We start from the raw sequence: 27616 nt of genomic DNA, 5'->3' as shown, positions 1-27616 counted from the left end.
TGTACTACCATTGGTCCGATTATGTAATGGGTAAGTGCGTGTGGAGGCTATGCCGTCTTTCACGTGGAAATCTTTTCCGGCTCATTTCTCCTGTTCAGTCCGTCAAGGTCAGACGTCTGCGAGTAACAAACATGAACACACTGGAGAGCTGAATTTGTACTTCTGATGAAACGAGACGATGACGCTAGTTTTCATGTTTAATACAGTAAAGCTGCTTGATTTTAAGCAATCTTTTGTTTAAAGTGCGATCTAAATTGACGTGACTTTACTAGAGTGCCGAATTTCAGAGCTTGTGCAAACATATCCACGTTGCTATGATCAGATGCTTGTTCTTGCTTTATTAAAAAATGCTCAATTTTCTTGTGTGTTTAATTTTGTTATTGAGAGGAAAGCGTGCAGCACACATTTACATATTCATTTAAACGCCGTTTTCAGCAGTGTGTGTGGCGTCGGATGTTCACTAACAGTATACCGCTGGTCATGAATTTCGAACTTCAAAAATAACTTCACTGTGAGTATATTGGGGCCTTTAGCAACAGGGCTGGAGAGAAGAAGGGTCAAATTCTGAGAAACACTTGAATAATTACAAATTCAGTGTCCCTATGTTCTGGAGTGATAGAGGCATCTGTTGTGCCTAGACAAATTTAATAAAAAATGATTAAATGGAGAATGATTATGATGCATCTCTCTTTCTGACTTTTTCAGAGCCTCTTCTATTCTGGAACAACCCCAGGATATTGGGCATGACATGTTTACAGAGAAACGTATTTATGTGATATCAGGTTCATAAATCTTGCTCTGTAATGTTGACTTGATTAAGATTCTCTTTTTGGGTAGAGAGAGTTGTTTGTTTGTTGTTTGCTTTTGTAATGAGAGCTGACTGCATAGTGTGGTCCATTAGCCCTCATCCAGACCTGCATCTGTCCTGCTGAGATGGTACAAGCTCATTCGTGTGAAGTCCCTGAGGGTTTCGCTCCCTTCGCGCCCCAGCCAGAACACATTAAACAAGCCTCTTTGTTGCTCACGGATCAGTTGAACTGGTGTTAGAAGTGTTATCATCTGATTGAATTGTGGGGTAAACTGAGGGAAAACACACAAACGAAATCTAATGGCTGATGGGAGATGTTACCTCTACAGACAGTAAAGAGATTACCATTGCAGCTCAAAACCAAGCTGCGATCAGGTGTACATATTGCACTCTAACCTCTGCTTGAGCTCATTAGAGCTGGACATCGGGAGGTATTGCAGCTTCTCGTATAATCTTACACAATCGTCCATTACAGCTCTCATGCCTCTACGCCTCGCATCCAAGGTAACCTGACTCCCTAATGAAACCCTCTCTGGTCTCCCGTGTCTTCCCTCTCCGGTCGAATGGATCCCCGCAGGGACTTGCGAGATGACAGTGCTGTTAGGATATCGCTATAAAGCACAAACCAGGCTTGCAATTTTTTCTGCGGACAAAGCTGCATGTAAATATACCACCCAAAACACCAATTTCCTTTGGCTGTAGTAAAATAATGTGTGTTAGACTGTGACTGGAGGTCATCCAGGGGTCTATTCAGCTTGATGAGCGATTAGCGTTTCCCTCCGCCCACACGAAACAACACCAAAAACTGAAACGGCTCCCCAGCAACCTCACACTTGTACAACAACAGAAGCCCTTTCAATGGCTCTGTTCATCTGCACTTTGTCAAGCACCACATACACACACACACACTTATCGTAGTATAGTACTCACTGGCATTGGCTTCTTCCCCGCGGAGACGTTCTCTCTCTTTATACCCAGTTGGGTCATTGACTGTGAAATCTCACTTATCTTGGATTAGCCTGCTGTTGTAATAGCAGTGATTTATACTGTCTGGGCCTCTATGTCTCTCTAGCTAAGAATTCAGTTGGATATGATGCTTGCGTTACTAATAGTGTTACATTTATAGTACATAACTATTTAATCAATAATTCTAAACCCAATTGGAAATGTTATTTTTCTGCATGAAACCCTGATTTTAGTTAGTAGGGGTGTGACGAGATCTCATGCCGCGAGATTAAAATGTGATGAGATTTCTGAAAAGCTGTATTGCCATGATGGAGTGCAATTAGGGTAGAATATGCCACCGCTACATGTACATTACGCCTCCACTGTCGTTTTGCTTTTTATGGAAATAAAAAAACATTTAATTCAGTTGGATAGCGATCGAGCTACAGAGTCATACATAGTGCAGCAGGAATCAGAGTTCACTGATTATGTGACGAGAGTAAGTGACGACTGACAAGACCATGGCGGAGGATTCATTGCACAACAGAGCCTAAGCATCTGACAAATGTCTCCCTATTTACAGAGTACACGTGATCACGGAAGCGAAAGTAAAATGCTCCCAATCTCCCAATATGAAAGCTAACCATCTCTCAGTTCTGTATCATGCTAGAAGAAAAAGTTGGTCTCTATTTGCACTTTAAATATTGAGAGGGTACTTTGATTATGGTTGCACTTTGGTTGTTTGCACTTAAGACTAAGAGAAAACTGTTATTCTTTTTTATTTATACTTTTTTTATTTCTATGATCAATTTTTGGAAAGGAGATAAGTTAGGAGCTCAAAAGTTGTAGAAGCTCATAAATGTACAGTTCTAAGGTCTGAAGAGGCTCATATGAAATCATCCAGGAGAGAAGCCTGTCAGTTGAGTTTGTGGCAAAACCTTTTACAGTGCTTGAGTATTGTTGTCTTTTACTGTTTATGATAAGTCATTTTAATCAACAGAAAATGAAAATGAGTTTTCATTTTTGGGTGAACTAACCCTTTAATGATGGACTGCAGTAGGTTTATTAGGCTGCTGTCACTTTAAGAGCTAATGCATGGATCCAATATACTGTTACATGCGTAACTTTAGACAAAACCCACTGTGTGTGTATACTCTCTTCAAAAAGAAGAGTATGTGTATGTGTTTAGGCGCATATCCAAAGTCCATTTGCTCATCCGCATTCGGCTTCGACACATCCTGCAGTTTAGCAACAGTTGATATTTTACAACACACTTGTTTGGCTGATTTGGATGTTAAGTTTGGGCTTTTAAAGAGGAATAAAAGTGCACCGCTGTGAAAGGAAAGGAAAGGAAGGTGTGCTGGACAGTATACGGAAGCAGTACAATAATTGTTTTACTTTGATTTATATTGTTTTCATAAACGTTGGAAGCCAAAATTGAAATTGAAAATCAATTACGATTAATCGCACAGCTCTACTTAGGGTTAAAAAGAAGTCTGAAATACCTTTGCAGCAGAATACTGTTAGCGAACATCTACTGTACATGTCCCGTAGATTATCTTACTTTTCAAATATCTGTGCCCATACGTTTCAAATTGTTCCTACGCCTCCATGTGTGGATATAGCTCAGTGGAATAGGAGTTTTTGCTTCACTTCAGCTGTATAAAATCTCCTCCTCTGGTGAAACTGATCTCTGTGCTGTGCTGACCTAGGACCCCCCGAGAGACAGACTAACAGGGCTGCAAAAGTGACAGAATGAAAACAATGCTTTTCCAGGCGGGAAAGCGAAGGAAGGAGAGGAAAACAGGAGGAAATGACATCTTCTCTCTAAACAATTGTGTGCCCCTTTTTGATAAGCAAAGGTGTTTCCTCCAGAGTGAGAGAGTTGTCCCAGCAGACCAGTGAAATACATTGTCTTGAGAGTGAGGTATATAAATGGAAAGAGTAATATTAGGTCTAAGGAAGTCTCCCGAGACCCTCCTGAAGAAACGGGACGGGAGCGGAAATGGAGAAGTGGGTCTCTGTATTAGATGTCGTCACTTAGCAGTCCGGCTGTAATTAGCCCCATACCACTGCATTTCCTCGTGTTGCATGTCAACACATCTCTGCTATGAAATAAAACTCTGTGACCCCTCATCATGAGGCCAGTGCTTTTAATTGTTTTTATAGAAAATGATCTCACATTGATTGTCAGAATGAAAATGCACAGACCAGCACACATCCTCAAAACTAGCCTGGATCTGAAAACAATACAAATCCACGATTTAAAAGGGTCATGAACTGCGTTGTTATAATATTTCCTGGGGTGCACTTATAATGTTAGTATGCTTTTTACATCCAAAATTGTCATAATTTATAAATAGAAGGCATTTTTCCTACCCTGATTTTAGCCCTCTGGTTTAAACGCTCTGTTTTAAGGGGCGTGTCTGCTATGAGACTTCAGTGTAAATGCCCACTGCTGTGATTGGCTGACATCTTTCCATTTGAAATAGCCAAGTATAAGCCTACTCTCTCTTTTAGCATGTTTTTACTCTTACAGCTCTCAAGGTTAACTAATCGTGAAAAGTTTTGCATTATATTTAGATCTGTGGCGTTATATTTAGATTGCGGTATGAAAGGTTGCAGAGATGAACACTGTGTAGCCGATCACAGACATTGCAACTCAGTTTCTGTACATTACCACATGCTTTCATCTTCACTAACAGTGCAAACGCGATATAACTAAGAGATTCGTTGAATAAAATGGGAGTTTTGCGCGTCAGTCACTGATAAACTTGCGCTGTTTGATTGACAGCTTCAGCGTGCGCTGCTCCGATTGCAAAGGGAGCATTTTTTAATCGCTTTCTTTATATCATTGAATCACCATTAGATAACAGATTATTTTCATCCTACTAAGAGAAACAACGCAAGCTGACGTTTAGTCATGGGTTTGATTTACTGACACACAGACAAAGAACATCTGACTGTACATGAATCATTAATATCAGATCAGGCATTAGAATTAACACAGTTACTTACATGTTGCATTACTGTCGAGTCCAGGCACTGCACAATATTTTGTTATCCTCAACAGCATGTTTATTGCTTGGTAGCTCGATCTGGTTTAGCACCACGTAGGCATATGTTACTTAGGCTACCTATTCTATTGCATGTAATGCATGAATCGGTGGGCGGGGCTAAACAGGCAGTGATGAAGTAGGCATTGATCATTTTCCGCGGAGGCGGTGCTTGCTGCCCTTTGACGTCATAGATCCCCACTTTGAAAATCCAGTCGTTTGCTGGGTCTGGTGTCAATAAAATCTTTTATTTGACTAACAAGGAAGTTTTCAGCTCCAAAACTTACAGGATATTCTCATAGTATGATGACCTCTTATGTCAAAAGCTCAAGGAAAATTTGATTTCTCAATTCATCACCCAATTAATAATGCTGTGTGGAGACTCTCGCTCACTCATGATGGAGAGGCTCTTTGTTTTAACTTTCTGAGGAAATGCACTACATACTTTTTAGTTTATTGGATTTTCAAACAGGAAGTATCCATGGCACATTCATAGCTAATCAGGAGCTCAACAGATATGTCTGTGATTGGCTACAATGATCAATGCATGGGAACGTTTGAAAGCAGGCGTCTATCAGCGGATCCGTCTGTCAGCAGATATATTAGGGATCCGCTGATAGACGCCTGCTTTCAAACGCTCCCGTGTGTATCTGTGTAAGTGAAGAGCGTCAAAGATGTCAATTTACAACATGTTTTTGAAGCATTGATCATTGTAGCCAATCACAGACATATCTGTTGAGCTTGTGAACACAATGGCCAATCAGAGGTGTTTAAGAATCTGCAACAGTGCTCAAAATGCTAGGAGAAATTGCCTCATTTCCATTCACAAATCCTCTCCTGTGGCCTCATGGGATAGTAAAATGTCCATTGGATGTGCAGAATCTTCAGAATTAGTAGTAGGTCATTCAGGTACCTTTCCCTACTGTTTTATTAATAATATTCAGACATACTGTACCACTCTTTTCACATACTGGTTTTCATCTACTTTATAGTAGGGAAGAATGCATTCAGATGCAGCCATAGTCTATTATAAAGACCAAAGCAACATAGTACATAACCAGCCAATGTTCAAAATAATCGCCTTACCTTAGCCCGATTCACAACGGTACGCTTGTAATAATGCGTTCTAATTTGAGTGGTACTAGTAGGTTTCTGCGGGAAATACAATTCGTTTTTGTGCTATTACATCACGCCTGTGTACAAAAAGGAGTCCCGGCTAGTTGGCTATATCACGTGTATGGATGCTGCAGGTGGCGAATCGTTTGTAGCCTCTTCTTACAGCAGCTGGAATGTAATTAAACTTGTCATTTTGATGGTGGCCTGTAATCCAGCAAGTTTCACGAGTTCGTTTCCTCATAAAATCTTTAAGCTAATAAGGTTAAGCGTATTTGGCTTGCTGTCCGCTGTGGAGGGGCTCGAGGAAGCAGCTTCAACTCGAGCTTGGATATACCCCCCAGGGACTACTATTGCATGAAAGAGGAGTACGATAGATGAGATGCTTAATTTATGTGGTGGAGTTGGGGAGGTGGAGGGATATTGAAACAACTGATGCCAGAGCAGGATGAGTAGCTGCTTATATGCTCTGGATGTAATTGAAAGATTAGGGTTCCCTCCTCTTGAGATTATGTTTGAGTTTCACTAATTGAAAGATTAGATGGGTTCACTCCTCCCGAAATTACGTTGTGAACTTCACTTAAAATGACAATCATCATTGGCAACTTGTGTGTTATTAGACAACCCACACATACACCTCAAAACAAGATAACTCTGCAATTAACTGCAATTTCAGGGTTCAAACAGAGATGGCGACAAAGAGGTAACTTACGGACTGCAGCTTTATAACTCAAATTGTGAGGTGAAAAATCCCATAGCAATGCCTCAATACCCTAGTAACTACCGCCAGCGACTTGGAACCACTGACCAACCCTAATATAGGATGACATTTTTCATGTGCAAAGTCACATTTTCTCATCCAAAAGTGTAAAAATCAATCTTTCTCTCTTTTTCATCTCCTAGCTGAGAAGGTGTCATCACTGGGGAAGGACTGGCACAAGTTCTGTCTGAAGTGCGAGCGCTGCAGTAAGACCCTTACAGCGGGTGGCCATGCTGAGGTAAGACTCCCTACTAGATCACACACTACCTCTCTGCAGTCTAGTTGGGGAAACTCAAACTCAGACAGCTGAATATTGACTTTATGACATTAGGTGTTTCCATCAGAGGATCAGTGGTCTATTTGAAGAGTCCAGCACCAGGACTGTGGCCTGTCACGTGGCATTATGTGTGTTGGGTGCTAGCATGACAAACATTTTAAGGGGTAAATATGGTGCAGTCATGAAAATACAAAGGCAAACTAAACCGTTACAAAACCTGTGCCATGCCTCAACAAGCATTTCCCTCCTTATCTGTTTTGGAAAGCTGTTGTAATCGTGTCTCATGATGCTCGTCTTCAGTGATTTGTTGAAAGCTCGCTGGCAGGCTTTGTACATCCCGAGTGTTCCTGTGTACGTGACTGTGAGCCAAATGAAATTCTCTACGACCTTTCCAGCATCCTATTACATCACACTGTGATGAATGTTTCTAGATCGGAATGGAAGCAGAGGGTAAAGGACAGGGCACTGATGTTTTAGAGCCAGGGGAATCGTCCTCATCATCAGTCATCATGTTGCCTTGAGTCTGTATTCCACAAGGATAACTGTAGGAAACACCTGAGTTTTGCTCCTGGAAGAGTCACAAATAGAAGGAATTCTCTCTGTAATCTCTGCGTAAGCATATTAACATCCTCACCACTCACTTCAGCCTAAATCTGGATGTAGGTCAGGTTGCTGTGGTAAGATTTCTGGCGGTTGTTACATGGTACAGGAATGATGATGGGTTTGTGAAGATGGGTAAAGCAAACATGTACATTTCTCTTTAAGACTATTGAGTGAACAAGAACTCACCCTGTGGTTAAGATGATCACTACTATGTGTCCTCAATGGATTCTGGCAGGGTAAAGCGAGAGGATTCATAGGAATAGTGATGGTAAGTTGAAGCAGAAAGGAGGGAGTTTGGTTCACTTACCATGATGTGATTCTTGGTTCTGGGAAAAGTGTGGGTTGCTCTATATGACCAGTGAGAGACGACCGGTGAGAACTGTAATGGGAGCTGGTGGCTTAAGTGTTGTATCTGACTTTGACATCACACCCACTGGCTTTTCACTGTCTGTCTGATGCATATTGCACACGAAAAATGTTAAAGGGATAGTTCACACAAAAATGAAAATTTCCCATGATTTACTCACCCTCAAGCCATCCTATATGACTTTCTTCTTTCAGATGAACAAAATCACAGTTATATTAAAATATATCCTGGCTCTTTCAAGCTTTATAATGGCAGTGAATAGTAACTAAGATTTTGAAGCCCAAAAAAGTGCATCCATCCATCATAAAAGTAATCCACATGGCTCCATAAAGACCTTCTGAAATGAAGTGATGCATTTTTATATGAAAAATATCCATATTTATAAACTAGAATCACTGGCTTCCGTATGCAAAAGAGTGAACTTTGACCGGCTCTGTCACAAATTAGAAGTCTAAAATGAGAATTTTTAAAGAGAAATGTTGGAGGAGCTTGAGTTTGTTGATCAGCCCTATTTGTTTAAACCACGAGCGGCGTCTCCTCTCACCTAAGCTTACGCTACTCCTACATCCTACGTCATACGCAGGAACTTGGCTCTGGACATGGATGGACATTACTGGAAGCTAGTGATTTACAGTTTATAAAGTTATAATTATGGGTATTTTTCTTATAAATACCCATTGCTTCTGAAGGCCTTTATTAACTCCCTGGACCAGGGTGGATTACTTTTATGATGGATAGTTGCGCTTTTTTGGGGCTTTAAAATCTCAGTTACTATTCACTCCCATAATAAAGCTTGAAAGAGCCAGGATATTTTATATTTTATATAATATAACTCAGATTGTGTTTGGCTGAACGAAGAAAGTCATATACACCTAGGATTTTATCTCAGGGTACGCACAGAACCAGCCCAACCACTGTCCACAAAAATCCGATTAAATCAATCAGTGAGTTGGTGGGAACGATCTAATGCTGTACAAATCGAGTGATCGACTGTCTCTTTCATGTTCACCACAAATCTGATGCATGTAACTGCACTCTGATGTGCTTAATGCTTCTTGCGTTTTTTGTTTTGTTTTTTATGTTGAGCAGCATTGTCCCGAAATGTGGGTATTTTTTTTCAAAGAAACGATCCTCGCATTTTTTCTAGTCAAGTGAAACTTCCCTTTGCTTGTCAGAATGTTTTGAACCCAGACCATATGGAAGTCTATTTACTAAACAGCCTGTAGCCTATACTACATCATTATATGTTATGTCATATAAACAGTATATTTACAATAAAATAACAGCACAATTTACGTGCCTCAAACAACTCAGTATGCATTAGTATTATTATTATTATTATTAGAGGCCTAATTATTGTTTTTGTTGATCCATGTCATCTATTGCCAAACTTTAATATGTGAATTATATTATTGAAATAAACACATTTAGCGTTGTCTGGCTTTTGTTTGTGCTTAATGGATAAAACGACGGAATTGCGCACTTAAGTTTATGGGTGCCGTACATTTTACCTGCCATAAGATGGCGCTGTTTTCGACACTCTTGATGCTAACCTTTCCCAAAACATTTAGAGAAAAGCTTCAAAGATTTAATAGGTTTCATTTCTCCATCCCTACTCAATAGTTTTAGGCGTTTTTGCAAATGTTTCAGTCGAATTTAGCTGTTTTAGAGAGCGTTTACTCATTTTGAGCCTGTTTTTAAACATTAACTATCTGTAACATCATTTTTCATGTATGGAAAAAAAACACGAAACTAAACTAGCCAATCAGATTCCTTTCTCCCATATCCCCCACGCCCACCCATGCACGCACATAAACACATTTTTACAACACACAAACACACACCTTTATTTATTTTCATTCTCTCTTGCTCTCTTAATATGTCATGAGTTTATGCAGATAGATATTAATAATCAATTTAAAAGTTATGTAAAAAATAAAAACTGCATTAATTGGCGCCCTCTCATGGTACGCACAGTGCGTTCAGCCGTACGGCTGTAGGCGCCACTGCCTAGGATGGCATGAGGGTGAGTAAATCATAGTATAATTTTCATTTTTGGGTGAACTATACAAGATTTGCTATAGTTAGCGGTTCCACAGAAGAACTAGTCATTGGATTTGATATGTTCGTGAGGGTAATGGCATTTAATTTGAGAAACTTCATAGCATAGCAAGTAGATTTCCTTGAGTACACATTTCAGATTACCTTATCCACCTTATTTTTAAGGTAACAGCAGGTGTGGCCATTTGTAATTTTAATGTGTCTGGCTTCCAGTTATTTTTAGCTGTACAAAACAACTGCTTGATATTGCAAACTGGTATTTCTTACCATATTGTTATAATGTATTGTCTTATTTATAAACACGCTGATTTGTAGGGCAAACAGTTTTACAGTTTACTACACTTTGATATTCTTCTTGTTATTTCCCTATAGCAGCTAATAAACTGGAAGTCTCGCACATTCACAGAAAACACCTAACCTCTGTGTTGAAAAATAAGGTGGATACGGTCTTGGCTAGAATAAGCTATAAAGTTGGCCAGACTTAACTGGCTAAACTTGTTGGTGAAGTCCTAAAATTCCCTCCATAGTGGTCTGGTTGGGCTACCACTTTAGGGTCCTGATTGATCTACACCAGAACCACTAGACCTCTGTAGTCAGCCAGTGTAGCTTTTTTGCCTTTTTTAGAAGTATTGGTATGTTACAGCATCATCAAGTTTTCTATCATGGGAATTGAGGTGGGAAGGTGTCTGCTAGTCTTGGTTGGAATGTGGGGCTCATTACACATTTTTTCCCCCATGCATACTTCTGCACTGGCATAAGGCCACTTCCGTTCCTTTATCCTGCCCTGTGCAGCTGTAACGGTCACACAGTTGCTGTCTGGCGGTTCCCATGGCAACCTTTTCCCGCCAAGGCCCTCTCCAAAGGGCTCTGGGAGCAACTGCCATTGAAGAATGTTCTGTCCAAGTCCTTCCCTGTACACACGGACACACTCAAGGCACATAGATAGGACACTTTGGGTGTCCTTATCCATCAATATAGACTGTTTTCTAGCAACTGCTGTGAGTGTTATCAGGGTGTGGATGCCAAGATAAGCAAAGTCTATGGCATTTAGACATTTAGGATAGTGTACAAGAAGCAGGTTAAATTCACAATCAGTCTTGATTGATGGAATATGAGCCTGAAATGACCATGTTTTTTAATTCTGTTTTACGTCCTCACAGCATGATGGGAAACCATACTGCCACAAGCCATGCTATGCTGCCCTCTTTGGGCCAAAAGGTGAGAACACATTTAACTTTTCAAGGTGAAGTCATGTGACATTAACATAGGCCTTACTCAGAGTAGCGCCATCTTTGATTTTTAAAGGGTTGGTTCACCCAAAAATGAAAATAATGTCATTATTACTCACCCTCATGCTGTTCCACACCCGTAAGACCTTCATTCCTCTTCAGAACACAAATTAAGATATTTTTGATGAAATCCGATGGTTCAGTGAGGCCTGCATAGCCAGCAATGACATTTCCTCTCTCAAGATCCATTAATGTACTAAAAACATATTTAAATCAGTTCATGTGAGTACAGTGGTTCAATATTAATATTATAAAGCGACGAGAATATTTTTGGTGCGCCAAAAAAAATAAATAAATAACGACTTATTTAGTGATGGCCGATTTCAAAACACCTTATTCATGAAGCATCGGAGCACAAATGAATCATGATTCGGATCGTGTGTCAAACTGCTGAAATCATGTGACTTTGGCGCTACGAACAGCTGATTCGATACACTGATTCATTGTGCTCCGAAGCTTCCTGAAGCAGTGTTTTTAAATCGGCCATCACTAAATAAGTCGTTATTTTGTTTTTTTGGCGCACCAAAATATTTTCATCGCTTTATAATATTAATATTGAGCCACTGTACTCACATGAACTGATTTAAATATGTCTTTAGTACATTAATGGATCTTGAGAGAGGAAATGTCATTGCTGGCTATGAAGGCCTCACTGAGTCATTGGATTTCAACAAAAATATCTTAATTTGTGTTCCGAAGATTAACGAAGGTCTTATAGGTGTGGAACGACATGAGTGTAAGTAATTAATGACATTATTTTCATTTTTGGGTGAACTAACCCTTTAACAGGAATGAAAGCGAGGCTTTGAGGGATAGACATGCATCTCTTCAGTGGGTTGTACTGTTATTTTGTGTTTGTTTTTTTTAATTGTTCTGCTGATTAAACACTGCAAAAATGTCTTTGCAAGAAATGTCAGTAGACAAACTCCAGACAACATGAGCTGTGGTAAATTTATAAATGATCTTGGAGCTTTATTTAGCTTTTTACAGCAGATACCATTGCCATTGAAAACTCTGTAAGTCTGTCCCTAACAGCCTCGCTTTCATACCTGTCATGATGCTGTTCCGAATAAGGTCTATTGACATGGACAGCAACTGTTCTGATCTGTCCATTTATATATGGGATATTGGGTTATGAAATAATTGATTTGTTTTACATTTTCTGGTACACATAGTGCATGGAAAAGAGTCTAAAACATGAATAAATAGTTACATATAAAACATTGTTATCGTGAAATTAAAGAGTGCCCTCTGCTGGGCATTAAGAACGTTCTTGTTTTGAGAAAGAACTCACTAGCAACACTTTGAGGATCAGAGTTATTAATGTAGGTTCATGTTACATTATATACTATTGATCATTGTTAATTGTACATGTGGTACATTAATGAGGTGAAAAATCCCATAGCATAGGATTGTTAGGCCCTGTTTCCACCTGGTATTAAGATGAGTTTTGGTCAATCGGATCACAAATAGACGAGGGAGACGCATTCCCACATTCCCTGGTGTTTTGATCCATCTCTTTTGTCCACTTTCAACCACTTCTGTCCTGGTTTCTTCGAGGGGAGGGTCTATGGACAGGTAAATGTATGTTTTGTCTTTTGATCTAATGGACAAAATAAGTTTAGTTTCGCTCTGACAGCCACAAGACCGACCGAACGCTGTGAGTGTGAAATCAGAAATGGTGAGAGAACATTGTTCTTGGTACTTCAAACCAAACTTGGGTCTTCAGCTGACAAAGTTTAAATCCCTTCAGGGTATCATACTTCCCAAAATGTTAACGCAGTAAGTCAGTAGGTGGACTTTGTGGCTGTTTGTGATCACATGAGCATCTACTCTACAAAAGCAATCCAATTTAATGCGTTTTCGACTACCTCTGGAAGTGGTCAAAAGTAGACAAGCTCAAAACTTTTTACACCTGTATTTAGTGTCGTCCTCTTGTGATCCGATCGACCAAAACGCATCTTAATACCAGGTGCAAACAGAGCCTTAGTTCATACCTAATGCATTAGCTAATTTTAATGAATGAACAAATGTAAAGTAGTCATATCAAACATTTCTCATCATGCATGAGAGTGGGATATTTTCATGAAACTCTGGTTAATATGTAGGTGTGAACATCGGGGGTGCAGGATCATACGTATACGAGGCTCCCGCCAACGCTTCCCCACCCGCGTCCACTGTAGACTCTGCACCCAAACCTCAGGAGAAATGGGTCCCGGCATCTTCAAGACCGCCATCTAAAGGTACAAACGGCAGCAACTGACTTATTCTGACCTGTACTGAATGTGTAAAACTGTAGGTTGTCTGCATCTTCCTTTAGCTACAAATCATCGTGTTCTAAATGTTTTTTTCAATGTGACGTATGAATTACAAAGTGTTTATTTGGATCATTTTAGCTGGAAGCGTCACCACCTTCTCTGGGGAAGCCAACCTGTGTCCCAGATGCAACAAGAAGGTCTATTTTGGTATGTTTCTCTCTGTCCTAATAACATTTCACATTGTGGCTTGAATTTGAATTGAATTATAGGAAATGCATAACAGGAAGTGTAATGGAGCTAGCAGAATGACATGTCCTTTTACTTACTTATGGCAGCTGAGAAGGTGACATCACTGGGGAAGGACTGGCATCGTCCGTGCCTGCGCTGTGAAAGATGTAGTAAGACCCTGGCAGCAGGAAGCCACGCAGAGGTGAGGGGAAAATAAAGGTTGCCATGATGCTTTCATTAATTCTGTCCATGTATAAGAGGTGCAGGGCATCTGTGGGTCATTAAGTAATAAATCAATTGGCTGGAAATTAAGGCCATTAACAAATATTAATGTCTTAATTTACAATTCCCAGGGTTTTTTTTTTTTTTTTTTTTTCATTTGGGAGTAGGGCCGTACAATTAATTGAAATAAAAATGAAATCTCAATATGACTTGGTGTGATAATTACATTGTGCAAAACTAATTGTACTTTTTTATAAACTTTCCCTGCATGTCCCTATAGAAGCCAGTGAAATCATGTTTTAATGACATACTGTATATGCATTAATGCAGTCAATTTTTTTAGCTGATGTGCAGGTCTTAAATGGATAGTTCACACAAAAATGAAAGTTTTGTCATCATTTACTCATCCTCAAGTTGTTATAAACCTGTATGAGTTTCTTTCTTCTGTTGAACACAAAAGATGATATTTTAAAGAATGTTGGTAATAAAATGGTTGACGGTAGCCATTGACTTCCATACTAGGAATTTTTTTTTTATAAAATTCTGACTGTATAACTCGCAATTTTGACTTTATATCTCACAATTTTGATTTATATCACGCAATTCTGACTTTATACCTCGCAATTCTGACTTTATATCAGGCAATTCTGACTTTATATCTCACAATTTTGACTTTATATCTCACAATTTTGACTTTATATCACGCAATTCTGACTTTGTAACTCGCAATTCTGACTCTATATCACAATTCTGACTTTATAACTCGCTATTTTGACTTTATATCACGCAATTCTGACTTTATATCACGCAATTCTGACTTTATATCACGCAATTCTGACTTTATATCTCGCAATTCTGACTCTATATCACAATTCTGACTCTATAACTCGCTATTTTGACTTTATATCACGCAATTCTGACTTTATATCACGCAATTCTGACTTTATATCTCACAATTCTGACTTTATATCACGCAATTCTGACTTTATATCACGCAATTCTGACTTTATATCTCACAATTCTGACTTTATATCTCACAATTCTGACTTTATATCACAATTCTGACTTTATATCACAATTCTGACTTTATAACTCGCAATTTTGACTTTATATTTCACAATTTTGACTTTATATCTCACAATTCTGACTTTATATCTCACAATTCTGACTATATCAGACAATTCTGACATTATAACTCGCAATTTTGACTATATCAGGCAATTCTGACTTTATAACACGCAATTCTGACTTTATATCACGCAATACTGACTTTATATCACTCAATTCTGACTATATCACACAATTCTGACTTTATATCACGCAATTCTGACTATATCTCGCAATTCTGACTTTATAACTCGCAATTTTGACTTTATATCACGCAATTCTGAATTTATATCACGCAATTCTGACTATATCACGCAATTCTGACTTTATATCACGCAATTCTGACTATATCAGGCAATTCTGACTTTATATCACGCAATTCTGACTATATCACGCAATTCTGACTTTATATCACGCAATTCTGACTATATCACGCAATTCTGACTTTATATCACGCAATTCTGACTATATCAGGCAATTCTGAGGAAAAAAACAGAATTGTGAGATGTAAACTTGCAATCGCAAGAAAAAAAGAATTGTTAGATAAAAAGTCGCAATTACCTTTTTTATTTTGTATTTCATTTTTACTTTACAGTTTTATTCATCTATATTCCAAAGGTTTTTACAGATAAGTTTGTTCATATATAATTTGCCTGATTTTAAACAACATATATTACTATTTTATTACTTTTTTTTCTGGCTGTTGACAGTATTTTCTGATTTATAAAGTGATAAAAAGAGATCCAAAATCCCCTCTGTAAAAACCTTTGACTCTAATATGTCAAAAAAAAAAGAAATAAGAGAAAAAAAAGAAACAAGATTTTTGAACCTGACTTCATCCAATGTTCAGATTTCTGTTCTAGGGTATGCAATGTATGCAAATTAGTGCATATTTAATTAGATAATGCCTCATTTACATGTTTAAACATGTTTTTTGTTTGTTTGTTTTTTTGCAATTCTTAATGTAATCAGAAACTATGGTGATATCTGTTAGTTAATTTTGTTTTTTACCATATTCACCTGGGGTGTCTTGCCTTAAAAAATGAAAATGTATTAAAAAAAAATGTTATATTCTGTTGGTAGTGATGATACCTGAAGAAATATTTATATCATCTGAATGCGTGAATCTGCCCTAAAATGTGTTTTTATGTGTTGTAGCACGATGGTCAGCCCTACTGCCATAAACCGTGTTATGCGGTCCTCTTCGGCCCAAAAGGTACTGTGAGAGATTTCAACTATAGGGGGAGCTATTGCTTCATTTTCTGATAATAAATCTGACATTGTTTCAAATTAGTGTCACTGTAATTCTTTATTAGCATTAAAGATAAAGCACTTTTAATGCAGCTTTTGATATATTTTCTACTTTCTTAATTATTACAATGAATGCTGAAATCCTGATATGTCCAGAATTAGTTATGACTGACTCTTCTGGATTTCCAGGTGTAAACACCGGTGGTGTTGGCAGCTACATCTACGACAAGGAGCCCAACACAGAGGCTCAGCCTTGATTTTCAGTCTTTGGGAAGCTCAATTACACTATAATAACAGCCACTACCAGTACCTCACACACTCACATACTCCCCTTGCCTTATCACGGATAACCTGTTCTAGCTTGGATCTTTCAGCAGAAAAGCCTTCAGCTCCAACTGCACCACTGACAGTCACTTGGGCTCTTCTCATTGGTCCACTTGATAGTCCTCTACCCCAACTGTCCACAACAAGAGGGAAATTCAAGCTTCGTGATATACACACACTGGTCAACATGATCATTGCTGACTTGTCCTATGAGTAATTTAAAAGTAATTTATTTAATTGTATACACTACCTTTGTTTGTGTAATCATTAAAATGTTGCATATAGCTCACCTCCAAATGAAAAACCAATACCCCACTTCCACAATACTGCATGTACAGTAGGATGTGTGTTCTAGTAGCAGATAAAACAACAGAAGTTCACTTGGGGAGCTTTGTTTCATGCTGTTTGAAATGCCTGCTGACAGAGAGATGAATCTCACCTCAGAGGCTTCGTGCAGGTGCGTTCAGGAGCACATTATCATAAATCTGAAAAATATTCTCAAACCCCAGATTTACTTCTTGGCCATATGGCAACATTCCTGAGTTAAAACATTTTTCAGAGAAGATCTTCAAAATGTATGCAGACAGTAAATTTAAAATGGCCAAGCTCTTATTTTTAAGGTCCTGCTGCTCCCGGAGGGCCACCGTCCTGCAGAGTTTAGCTTCGACTCTAATTAAATACACCTGAACTGGCTAATCAAGGGCTTCCGGATTACTAGAAACTTCCAGGCTGGTGTGTTGGGACAGGATGAAGCTAAATTCTGCGGGCCCTTCGGGAGCAGCCCTGGACACCCCTGATTTATGAGGTAGCTAGTGGAAATCCACTGGGACAGATGGTGTATGTGATTGGTTCTTGGTGACCAAGTAGCTGCAGCTAATATTTCTGATGCCAATCTAGTTGTGTTACATAAAGAATTATGGAAAAGATATGAATAATCTTTTGTATTGTTTGTGATTTGAATATTTTTAGATGAACCCCAGTTTCTTAAAGTGTTGAAACTGAAGTATTATGTTCCTTGTTTGTTCTTTAACTCATAAGTTTGACTACATTCTTACTGAATGTGCATTTGTACTCTACGACTGTTATTGTTGTTATAATGATTTTTGCTGTATCAGGCCTATTTACTTTTGAAAACTTTCTTATGCAGAGCCTGCACGTAAAGTCCTGCTGCTTCTGTATATTTAATCCCATAAATAAAGTTTATATAACGCCTTTCCCTCGTCTTGGATTTCTTATTTAAGTCTGGATGAATGTGACTGCTGTAATAACATGCTATAACAAGAAGGGAACAATATGGGAGTGAAAGTAAATGGTCATAGATGGGTTTAAATGCACTGCCATTGTTACTATTTTCCATTAATAGAGAGATGATGATCTATGTTTGATACATGCACTTTCCCACAGCAACAGCTAATCACTAATAATGTGTCTGACAGAATTGTGCTCTGAACACGAAATGATTTTTGTAATAAATTGTTTAACTCCATTTTACATTATAGGTTGTTCTTGGGAATACTCTTGTGCAGTGAGTTCTCAAAGCATTGGAGATATTCATTCAATAAAATATCGTAGGTGTTGGGGGGAAAATGTCGTATCCCTATATTACGTCTTTTTAAAAATTAATGCTATTTGTCATCCTATAGCATTAATTTCGTAAATTAATGCTATAGGATGCTAGTGCGGCACTTCATTTACGATAGAGGCGGGACGGAGTTATGAGGTTTGACAGACAGCTTGAGGAACCAATGGAGTAACGAGGTTTAGTCATAAGCTCTTGGTTAAATATCTGTAAAACTATGTACAGTCTCCATTGGACAGTCTCTGCTTGTTTGGTTTGCAATGCAAAGGTAAATAAAGAACTGACATTTGAGTAAGTTCACCGTTTTCTTTACTCTAGAAACACTATAAGAAGGTTGTTTTTTATGTATTTAAAGAGGGGAGAAGATTCTTAGTGTAGTATTTGCCATCTAGTTGAAGCAAATAGGCTACTGTTTTAAAGGATTAGTTCACTTTCAAATGAAAATTACCCCAAGCTTTACTCACCCTCAAGCCATTCTAGGTGACTTTCTTCTTTCAGATGAACACAATCTGAGATGTATCATTAAATATCCTGATGCATCCAAGCTTCATTATGGCAGTGAGCGTTACCAAATGACACGGCTCCTGGGGGGTTAATAAAGGCCTTCTGAAATGAAGCGATGCGTTTGTATAAAATAAAAAATCCAAATTTAACAAGTTATGAAGTAAAATATCTAGTTTCTGCCAGACTGCCTTTTATATTCAGTTTATGAAGAAAGTATAAAATTCTCGCAGTTCAAAAAGCTTACGCTACGTCCTACACCTTCCCTATTTAACTTACAGAGAAAGCTTAATTGACATAACGCCAGTTCCATTTTTTCCATAAGTTGAATATGGAAGGCGGTCTGGCGGAAGCTAGATATTTTACTTCATAACTTGTTAAATATGGATTTTTTTACACAAAAACATCGCTTCAGAAGAACTTTATTAACCCCTCGGAGCCGTGTGGAGTACGTTTATGATAGATGGATGTGGATGGAGACACTTTCTTCTCGCTCAATGCCATTATAAAGCTCGGATGCATCAGGATGTTTATTAATATATCTCTGATTGTGTTCATCTGAAAAAAGAAAGTCATATACACCTAGGATGGCTTGAGGGTGAGTAAAGCTTGGGGTAATTTACATTTGAAAGTGAACTAATCCTTAAATGCCTCAAAGTCATGCATTCAAATCCTTTAATGCACATCTAGCCATGGATTGTCCCCTAAATATTCCCTCATTGGTGTCTGACTGAGCCCCTCTAATATTGAAATCCTTGAATCGCCCCTGGTCAACGTGCCAAATTTGTATGACCAACTTGTGTTAACCTACTGTGAAATCTGAGTGAGGAAATCACCTGACCTCATGCAAAATCCCTTATCGATTCCTATTGAAATAACGATTATGCCCACGAAAATTCACCAAACAATGGTAAATGCAACTGGACCTGAATGGTGATCGGTCAATATAACATTCCAGTAGTTCTGAAATATCACTGCGGCAATGTAGATGCTGGAAGTTGCAAGTATTACCTGTATGAATTGATGTTATTAATTGGTGTTTTAAAACATCTTCAAACAGACCAGGTTTCCAGTGTCCCCAAACTATGACATCACCCTCATACCATTGATCTAAACATTTCCCATCTGACCGGATAGATTGCTTTACTGGATATTTCGTCAGATGCTTTCAGTAATGTTAGCTCGAAACAGCTGGAAATGTGACCATGTCCTGTGATATGTTTAGCAATGGGACAGGGTGGGTTGTTTGCTTCAAAAACCCACAATTCAGCCTGACCAAAGTGCGATGATAGGCACTGTCATGGTGATGCCGCCCAACAGCAAATGTGAAGAGTGTACTTCCTTAGAAATCATGTTTTAACAGGACACTCTCTTTGTAAATACAATTATAATAAAAAAAACAGAAGAGCGGATAACCTCTACACACAAATCAAAGCTGTTGAATAGAAGATTTATGATGCCGTGATAACTGTACATTCGTATTCAGCGTGTTTACAGCTGTGCCTGTCAAACTCACACTCTTTTAAATCATCTCATTGATCCTGTGGCGTGTTTGTTTTCAGATAACAGCACCTTCATTATTCAATGCCATAAAACAGCTTTTAAAGCTACTAATGACTAACCCATCAAAATGCAATGCAATTCATTGACGTAAACGCTTTGAACTGTCACTGAATGCTGTCATCTAGTTGAAATATTGTGGGTGTGTTATGATTTTTGACATTTCAAAGGACAGTAACAAACACGTATACAAATGAATTAAAGACAATAATGATGGAATTCTCTCAAACATTAGTGTCAAGGTCACTTGTGTGTGTGTCTGAAGTTTCAGCTCAAAATACTCCACAGATCATTTATTATAGCTTGTCAAATTTGCCTCTATTTGTGTGTGAGCAAAAACACACCATTTGTGTGTGTCCCTTTAAATGCAAATGAGCTGCTGCTCCCCGCCCCTTTTCCAGAAGAGGGTGGAGCTTTAACAGCTCAACAACAACAAAGCTGGAGAATCTCACGCAGCCAAAATGAGGATTGTCAGTAACGGTGTTCAGCCTTACATTGTTCAAACCGGAGTCGACACTGATGGAGAGACTCAGGAAGAAGTTTGGTAATATTAAAATAAGATCCCCTTCCTACAACACTAGGGGAGCAGCTCATTTTTTCACATGCTTGCAGAGAAAGGCTTTTATTAAAACAAAGTTACTGGGTTGTCCTTTTTCACATTTTGTAGGCTGGTAGATGCACCAAGGACCCGATTATAGCACTTAAACATGGAAAAAGTCAGATTTTGTCCTCTTTAACATAAATTGTTTGCAAATGCCACTTGATATTCTGCCAGTTTGCCAATTTTGTTATCTAATGCAATGAAATTCATTCATTTTTAAGTGTGACATTACTGTCCGGATACTTTCTGGGGCCACTGTATATAACCACAGGAAGAGTTATAATTGTACACACATGGTATTTGACTGAGAGTCGGATGCTGTGAAGTTTCACCATGACATCATGTTGAAACATAACTGGAGCAGCCATTACAGTTTCTGCCTACACCTTGAGAACTGGTAAAGCTGCATTGCATCCATCATGTAAAGGTGCTAAAAATCCCCCCAGGCTGAGGTCTCTCAACCACTGTGCTAATCAAAACACTGCAGTAGCGTACATTCCTTTAAACATTTTTTCTGTCGAAACTTCCTTTGCAAACTGTAGCCTTTCAGCAGATTATGTCATTGTGTTTTGAGCATTCCTATAGGCTATAATTTCATCTTCCAAATTTGGTAAGATCCTACTGCAGTTCTGGACAGTGGCTCCTGCCCTACACAAGGGAGCAATTTGGTTACCGGGATACACTTCCGGTCCATTCCCAAATGCTTCAAACTCACTCAACTCCATGACTGGAAACAAACTATTCAAAAACAAAACAAAAAAACAGCCTCTGTGAAGTGAAAATAAATAAAAACAGCCAAATTGACAATGCAATCTTAGATAAAGATGTAAAAATACTAGTAAACACTTTGTGGTGCAGAATAAAGGCTTTCAATTAACATGTATATTTTTGAATGTACTTTTAAATAAACATTAACGCTTTTAATTTCCTCTTCTAGTTCTGTGTGGGAAAAGTATAAATTCATCCACCAGATGGCTAATGTCTGCTGCAGAACAGTTTGGCTGTTGTCAGGAAGGTTTACATAGTTCATCATCACATTGCCCAGGAATAAAGGCCAGACCCATGGGCGGCACTGGGCATAAATGGGTGGAAACACAAAAAAAGTGGAAAAATTTGCACCTATTCTTAATATTATCTTTCATCATGCTCTGAATGAGTGTTTGCTTAGTCTTATTTCTGAAACAGAGATTTTTTCCATACAGTGAAAAGCCCATAGATTCATCCACCAGATGGGTTTCACCTAAATAAAGGGACTGTGGTATGTGGACTTTGAATAGGTCACTGAATTACATCTAGGACCAAAATCACTTTCAAAAGTACCTATTACATCATCTCAGGGTTGACTGAGGTTGTCTTCATTGAATTGAATAATTTCACAGATTCCTGCTAAAGCATTTAGTGAAGTTAGACTCAATAGAATGATAAGATATGATTCTTCATATACCAGGTTTTTTTCCATGTAGTGCTCTGGAAGACTTCATAGAAAGAAGTAGCAATTTATTTTTAGCAATAATATATACATCTTCCCAGATCTATCCTGAGTTTTGAGGTTGATTTCCCTGAAATCAAAATGGTAGTTTTTTGGCTTTTAGTATGGATATGTTAGCTTTACTGTTATTTATAAGCTAATGTGCTCCAAAACAATGACAAAATTCATTTAAAATGTAGTCTCTCACTTCCGCCAATCAATGATTCAATGATTTTGATGACATCATGCTGCACTTCAGCTTCTCATCAGACTTTCTGTCCAATCAAATGCTCTCTAGAATCTGAAGTGTCCCGCCCCCTACATTACAAATAGACGCTGACGATGCAACTAAAATCAGTCACTTCTTCACATAATTACTATTTTCTATATGGTGAATGGCACATGGCGCACTATTTAGGGGATAGGGAATGATTCAAACATTGTAAATGCTTTCCATTGAGGCAAATGAAGTCTGGTTTCACGTTAGTGTCACACAAACCACACAGCCATCTCTGCCTTTAAGCAAAGGTATATGCCTCTATGGAAGCTGCAAGACAGCGTAATTTGAACTTTATTCTAAAAAATTGTCTTGGGCAATCGAGAGAGCTGGTCAACAAACAACAGTCCACCATACAGTTACACTTTATCCAGACCATACAACATAAAACATTGACATACATCAGTCATTACACAATTGTAATATTACACTACACCTACATTACACAATACCCAATACATTACACATCTAGCCTCACCCGCATTTTTACCACTGAAACACAAATGTCTCTCAACCGGTGATTGCTCAGTCACATAAAGCATTGGAAAAGATTGAGTCAGGCCCCCTGCAGCATTTTATATCATAAGGTGTGTTTCCACCGAAATTACCTGGAACAATTTTGTCCCAGGAACTTTTTTCCCCCAGACCTGTTGCTGTCTCCATTTCCATCGCGGTCTAAAGTACCGTGAAGGTTAGTCCAGTGACGTAGGACAGTGCGCAACATTCCAGTTCCCACTGGATTTCGTCCTCCGCATATAAGCTTAAATGGGACATATCATGAAAATCAGACTTTTTCTGTGTTTAACCCTCTGGAGTCTGAGGCTGATTTGGGGCCTGGAGAAGTTTTGACATGCCCTGACATGCTTTTTTCAGTTGTTCATAAACATATTAATGACACAAGTGTCATTACACTGTATTCAGCACAAACTAGGCTACCATAATATGTGAGGAACATGTATGTACATGTTTGTGTTTTTGAAGGAATAACATTTATGCGTGGTTAATGAAAAAACTTAAGTCACTGAAATAAGGCCAAAAAAAGTATATTAAATCTGTGTTCACAAGACTTCTGGTTATTGGAGGTTGTAGACTAGAGTTTTTGCTTCAGAATTATGTAAAAATTATGCTGCCTACTCCTTCATATAAATTGATTTAGTTTTTGTAAGTCACTTTTTGTCAAGAAACACAGGCGTGAATCATGTGGAGGCGTGAATCATCATGAATAATGGGCCATTTACACCTGAGAAGACAGAAGAATCACATAATAATGACCTGAAATGACTTGCATATTAATGAGGCCTTTCAGTCAGGTAGGGTGTGAAATAAACCTCTGTAAGCTCAATTTAAAATAATGGTATTCTATTATATTCTTTAAAATATAATGTATTTCTGTGATGCAAAGTGTCTGAACAATTATGTAACCTCTATGGCATTTCATATAGGCTTTTAGCTTAAAGCATGCACATTTGGAGAAATATTGGTGGATTCTTATATGTTTATGTCAAATTTCTATACAGAGGAGTAATATTTATTCTATATTTATTCTATATATCATCACTATGAGTGCTGGATACTGTGTTTTCAATTCATACTTGCAGCCGGAGGGCGCTCTGTGCACCTTTAGGCCACAAATCCATATAAAGAAGAAAAAGAACCAGGAACTAACTGCATGTCTTCTAGAGATCTTGCTTTAACATCCAAATAAACACTTTTCAAGACAATAAATACACGATTGAGACGATGAATGCATGCATTGCCTCAGAATTTGCCTCTGAATAGCGCTCCCTCTGTGGGCGTGGCCGCATTAGCGGATAATGAGCTGAATCACGGATTTCTGACATGGCTCTCTTTTCATACAGATTACATAAACACAAAATGTTTGTTTTCAATTTGACTTGCACGATTTAAAACCTGACATTTCAACGTTTCTTTAGACATTTTGTCATTAGTATTCACTAAGTTACAGTTCATTTTCTGAGAACTATCAGATTGGACTTTGTTCAGAGGGAGACAAGAGATCACGCATCATGTTAGTTTTCTTTATTTTACAAAAAGCACAACATTTTGTTTTTACTCTGAGTGTACACAAATAAAAGAAGATATTCCACAGATTAAAATGGTGTATAACTCTTAATTGTATGTGCAACATTGACAGAGTATTTTGAGTCTCTTTCACACTGGTAAGAAAAAAACGCTGTGGTATCGCCGGTGACACCTCAGACCTCAGAGTGTTAAGTGCTACAATTAGGTCCCCGATGCATCTACCAACCCAGAAAACGTGAAAAAGGACAACCCAGTAACTTTGTTTTGGCAAGATTTTCTCTGCAAGCATGTGAAAAACAAGCCACTCAGATTTCGCTCCCCTTGTGACATAGGAAGGGGATCTTATTATAATATTACCAGCCCTTAATCTGCACGTTTCCACCCACGGCACTGTCATTTTTTTTCCACAAGCAAAAACAGTGTACCAGTTCTAACGCCATGGCAAAAGTTCAAGCAAAGCTTGCTAACTGTTCTGTCGTTGGATGCACAGACGAGCACAGAACACTATTTAGAGTCTTTAGCTTGGATAGCCTGCATGTTGTCTCTGACAAGCTTGATTGCTAAAAAAAACGAAACATTTTTTTGGAAAAAATATTAGAACATTTGCAGCATTTGATAGCAATCATAAACGTTTGCCTGGTGTGTAAACAGGTACACTATGTTTAGTCCATAGGGGTTTTTCACAAAAGATTAACATGGCGGCACATGCTAGTGGATGAGTTGAATCAACTCCACAGCAACTACATAAATTCATCCACTAACCATTCAGAAACGTCCAGTTTCATTCTAAAAGTTGCAACTTCTTCCTGAGTCTCTCCATCAGTGTCGACTCCGGTTTGAACAATGTAAGGATGAACACCGTTACTGACAATCCTCATTTTAGCTGCGTGAGATTCTCCAGCTTTGTTGTTGGTGAGCAACCGAAGCATGAGCTGTTAAAGCTCTGCCCTCTCCTGGAAAGGAGGCCAGGAGCAGCCGTTCATTTGCATTTAAAGGGACACACACAAAACTAAAATGCTGCATGGAGTCAACCAATCAGCATGTTCAGCACCCAAGTCTCACCCCCAAAGTTCCTGAACTTTGAAAAAAATACTACCTCATGAGCAGGGACTTTCTGAGGGGGGAATTTTTGCCTGGAACTTCATTTAGACCCTGGTCCCTGCAGTCAAAACACACAGAGTGCCACCTCAAAGAGGTAGTTCCTGGGGAAAGTTCCTGCAGTGGAAACGCGACTATATATATTTTATTGTATATTTTCAATGAACAAATATAATGTATTTAATACACATAATTAATGATTATGAATGAGTAGTTTTATACTTTTAAATATACATGAGTGCATTTTAAAATACATTTATCAATGTACAAATTTGGTTTTCACAAATACCATGGATTATTATTCATTTGTAAATATTATGCTTTTTGAAGGGTTGCACCACATGAAATTTACAACTTGAACTTACCTTGACACAGCCATGTGGATCTACAGGGGGCCTTTTCTATGATATAATTTCCTGTTTTTGTTTACTTTTGTTTATTTTGCATATTGGTTGTACCACATGACTTTCAAGAATTTCAACTTTTTAAGCTTGAATGAAATCATCATTTGGCTCCCATAAAATTTGCACATTAACTTACTGCATGTGTTTCTCCCAGATAATTAAATTGTTAAATGTCAAGCATAGGGTGAATGCAATGTCTGCTTTTAATAAAACATTACCGGCTCCTTATGAAGTAGCACTTTACTTGACATGCAGAAAAACTCTCCATGCATCTGTAATTCAACAAATAAAATCCTTCAACGACTCTGACTGCAAAATCAATGCAATGTCAATGAAATCTCTATCCATCACTGTCACACATCAAAGCCTTCAGCACTGACCTGCCTAAAACAATCTTTTATTGTATATTATTAAATAGTCTCTTTCATTGTTAAATGTGTTTTCTTTTCTTTCCTCTTGTAATTATACACAGATGTGCATCTGCACTGGCCTGAAAACATTTCATGTTTATAAGTCCAAATTTCTTTCTGAATCTGCAAGCACAGCCTTGATGCCACATGTGTTGCTGGGATTTGAATGCTTGGTGCATAATGGGAAATTCCCTTCCTTTTGTATTCGTCTCATTCGTGCCTGTAGGGAAAAACACATTACTGATATTTAGCACCATAAGCCCCAGACTGCATTACCTAAACACTGAACCCCTATCTCACGTTTCCGCTGTCATCGTCCCACAATTGTGATTGAGCTGCAAAGGTGAGCTGGCAGGCATATCAAACTGGTGAACATAAAAGAGAGATCTAAGAAGATGGCACCCTGCAGCAATAAGGACTGAAGTCCAGCAGGTTTGCATGTTTCTGAGTCTGACTCATTGCTCTCTTTGTTCAGGGCTGTGTGAGCACAACCAAATTTTTCATCACCACTTTGTGCACATCAGGATCCTGATCATCCTGTCAGGGTCTACTTTGTGATAATGACCAGTTGACTTGTTTTTTGTTTCCTTTACATTTATCAAAATTATTACTTTTTTAAAAGTTATATTTATTTTAATTGTTTAAAGGCAGTGTATGTAAGAGGTCGCTTATTTAAAACAATAACAAAGACATAGATTGATGTTGCAGTGACGGATTCCACATTTACATGCACCCAAATAATCCATTTGTAATCGGACTGACGGCTCAATCAGATTGAAAAAACATTCATGTAAACACTTTAATCAATCCGATTGAGCTCAATCCAAATGAAATTTCGATCGGATTGGAAGGGGTGGGTTATTCCTTTTCTAATCTGATCCAACAGCAAAAAATGAACATGTAAATGCTTGAATCCAACTACTTTCTCAGTCGTATTCAGAAGTCTCTGGGGCACATGCGCAGTGCAATGTTGACACGCATTACGCAGTGTGCAAGTTCACGTTCA

General features: G+C 38.3%; 1 protein-coding gene and 1 long non-coding RNA gene across 3 annotated transcripts in view; one reads left to right on the top strand and one right to left on the bottom strand.

Annotated features, from left to right (window-relative positions):
- Nucleotides 1–17899, top strand: part of crip2 (cysteine-rich protein 2) — a 33099-nt gene extending 15200 nt beyond the window's left edge. The window contains exons 2-8 of one of the 2 annotated variants that reach the window (XR_010892477.1): nucleotides 6826–6920; nucleotides 11151–11208; nucleotides 13388–13522; nucleotides 13676–13744; nucleotides 13873–13984; nucleotides 16253–16310; nucleotides 16535–16582. Coding sequence is in view for 1 of the 2 variants with exons in the window: in XM_067366634.1 (XP_067222735.1) it covers nucleotides 6826–6920; nucleotides 11151–11208; nucleotides 13388–13522; nucleotides 13676–13744; nucleotides 13873–13967; nucleotides 16253–16310; nucleotides 16535–16602 (578 nt within the window). In the remaining variant the exon portion in view is untranslated. Of the gene's footprint in view, nucleotides 1–6825; nucleotides 6921–11150; nucleotides 11209–13387; nucleotides 13523–13675; nucleotides 13745–13872; nucleotides 13985–16252; nucleotides 16311–16534 lie in introns of both variants that reach the window. The other variant, XM_067366634.1, reaches the window with a different exon arrangement.
- LOC137006133 (uncharacterized) overlaps nucleotides 13384–27616 on the bottom strand; it is a 35105-nt gene continuing 20872 nt past the window's right edge. The window contains exons 3-4 of the long non-coding RNA XR_010892478.1: nucleotides 13864–14036; nucleotides 13384–13516 (exon numbers count right to left, since the gene is read on the bottom strand). This is a non-coding gene — a long non-coding RNA (uncharacterized lncRNA). The remainder of the gene's footprint in view (nucleotides 13517–13863; nucleotides 14037–27616) is intronic.

The sequence above is a fragment of the Chanodichthys erythropterus genome, chromosome 18 (assembly GCF_024489055.1).
Source record: "Chanodichthys erythropterus isolate Z2021 chromosome 18, ASM2448905v1, whole genome shotgun sequence".
NCBI lineage: Eukaryota > Metazoa > Chordata > Actinopteri > Cypriniformes > Xenocyprididae > Chanodichthys > Chanodichthys erythropterus.
Note: the sequence above shows the minus strand (reverse complement) of the source record. Positions and strands in the feature narration are given on the sequence as shown.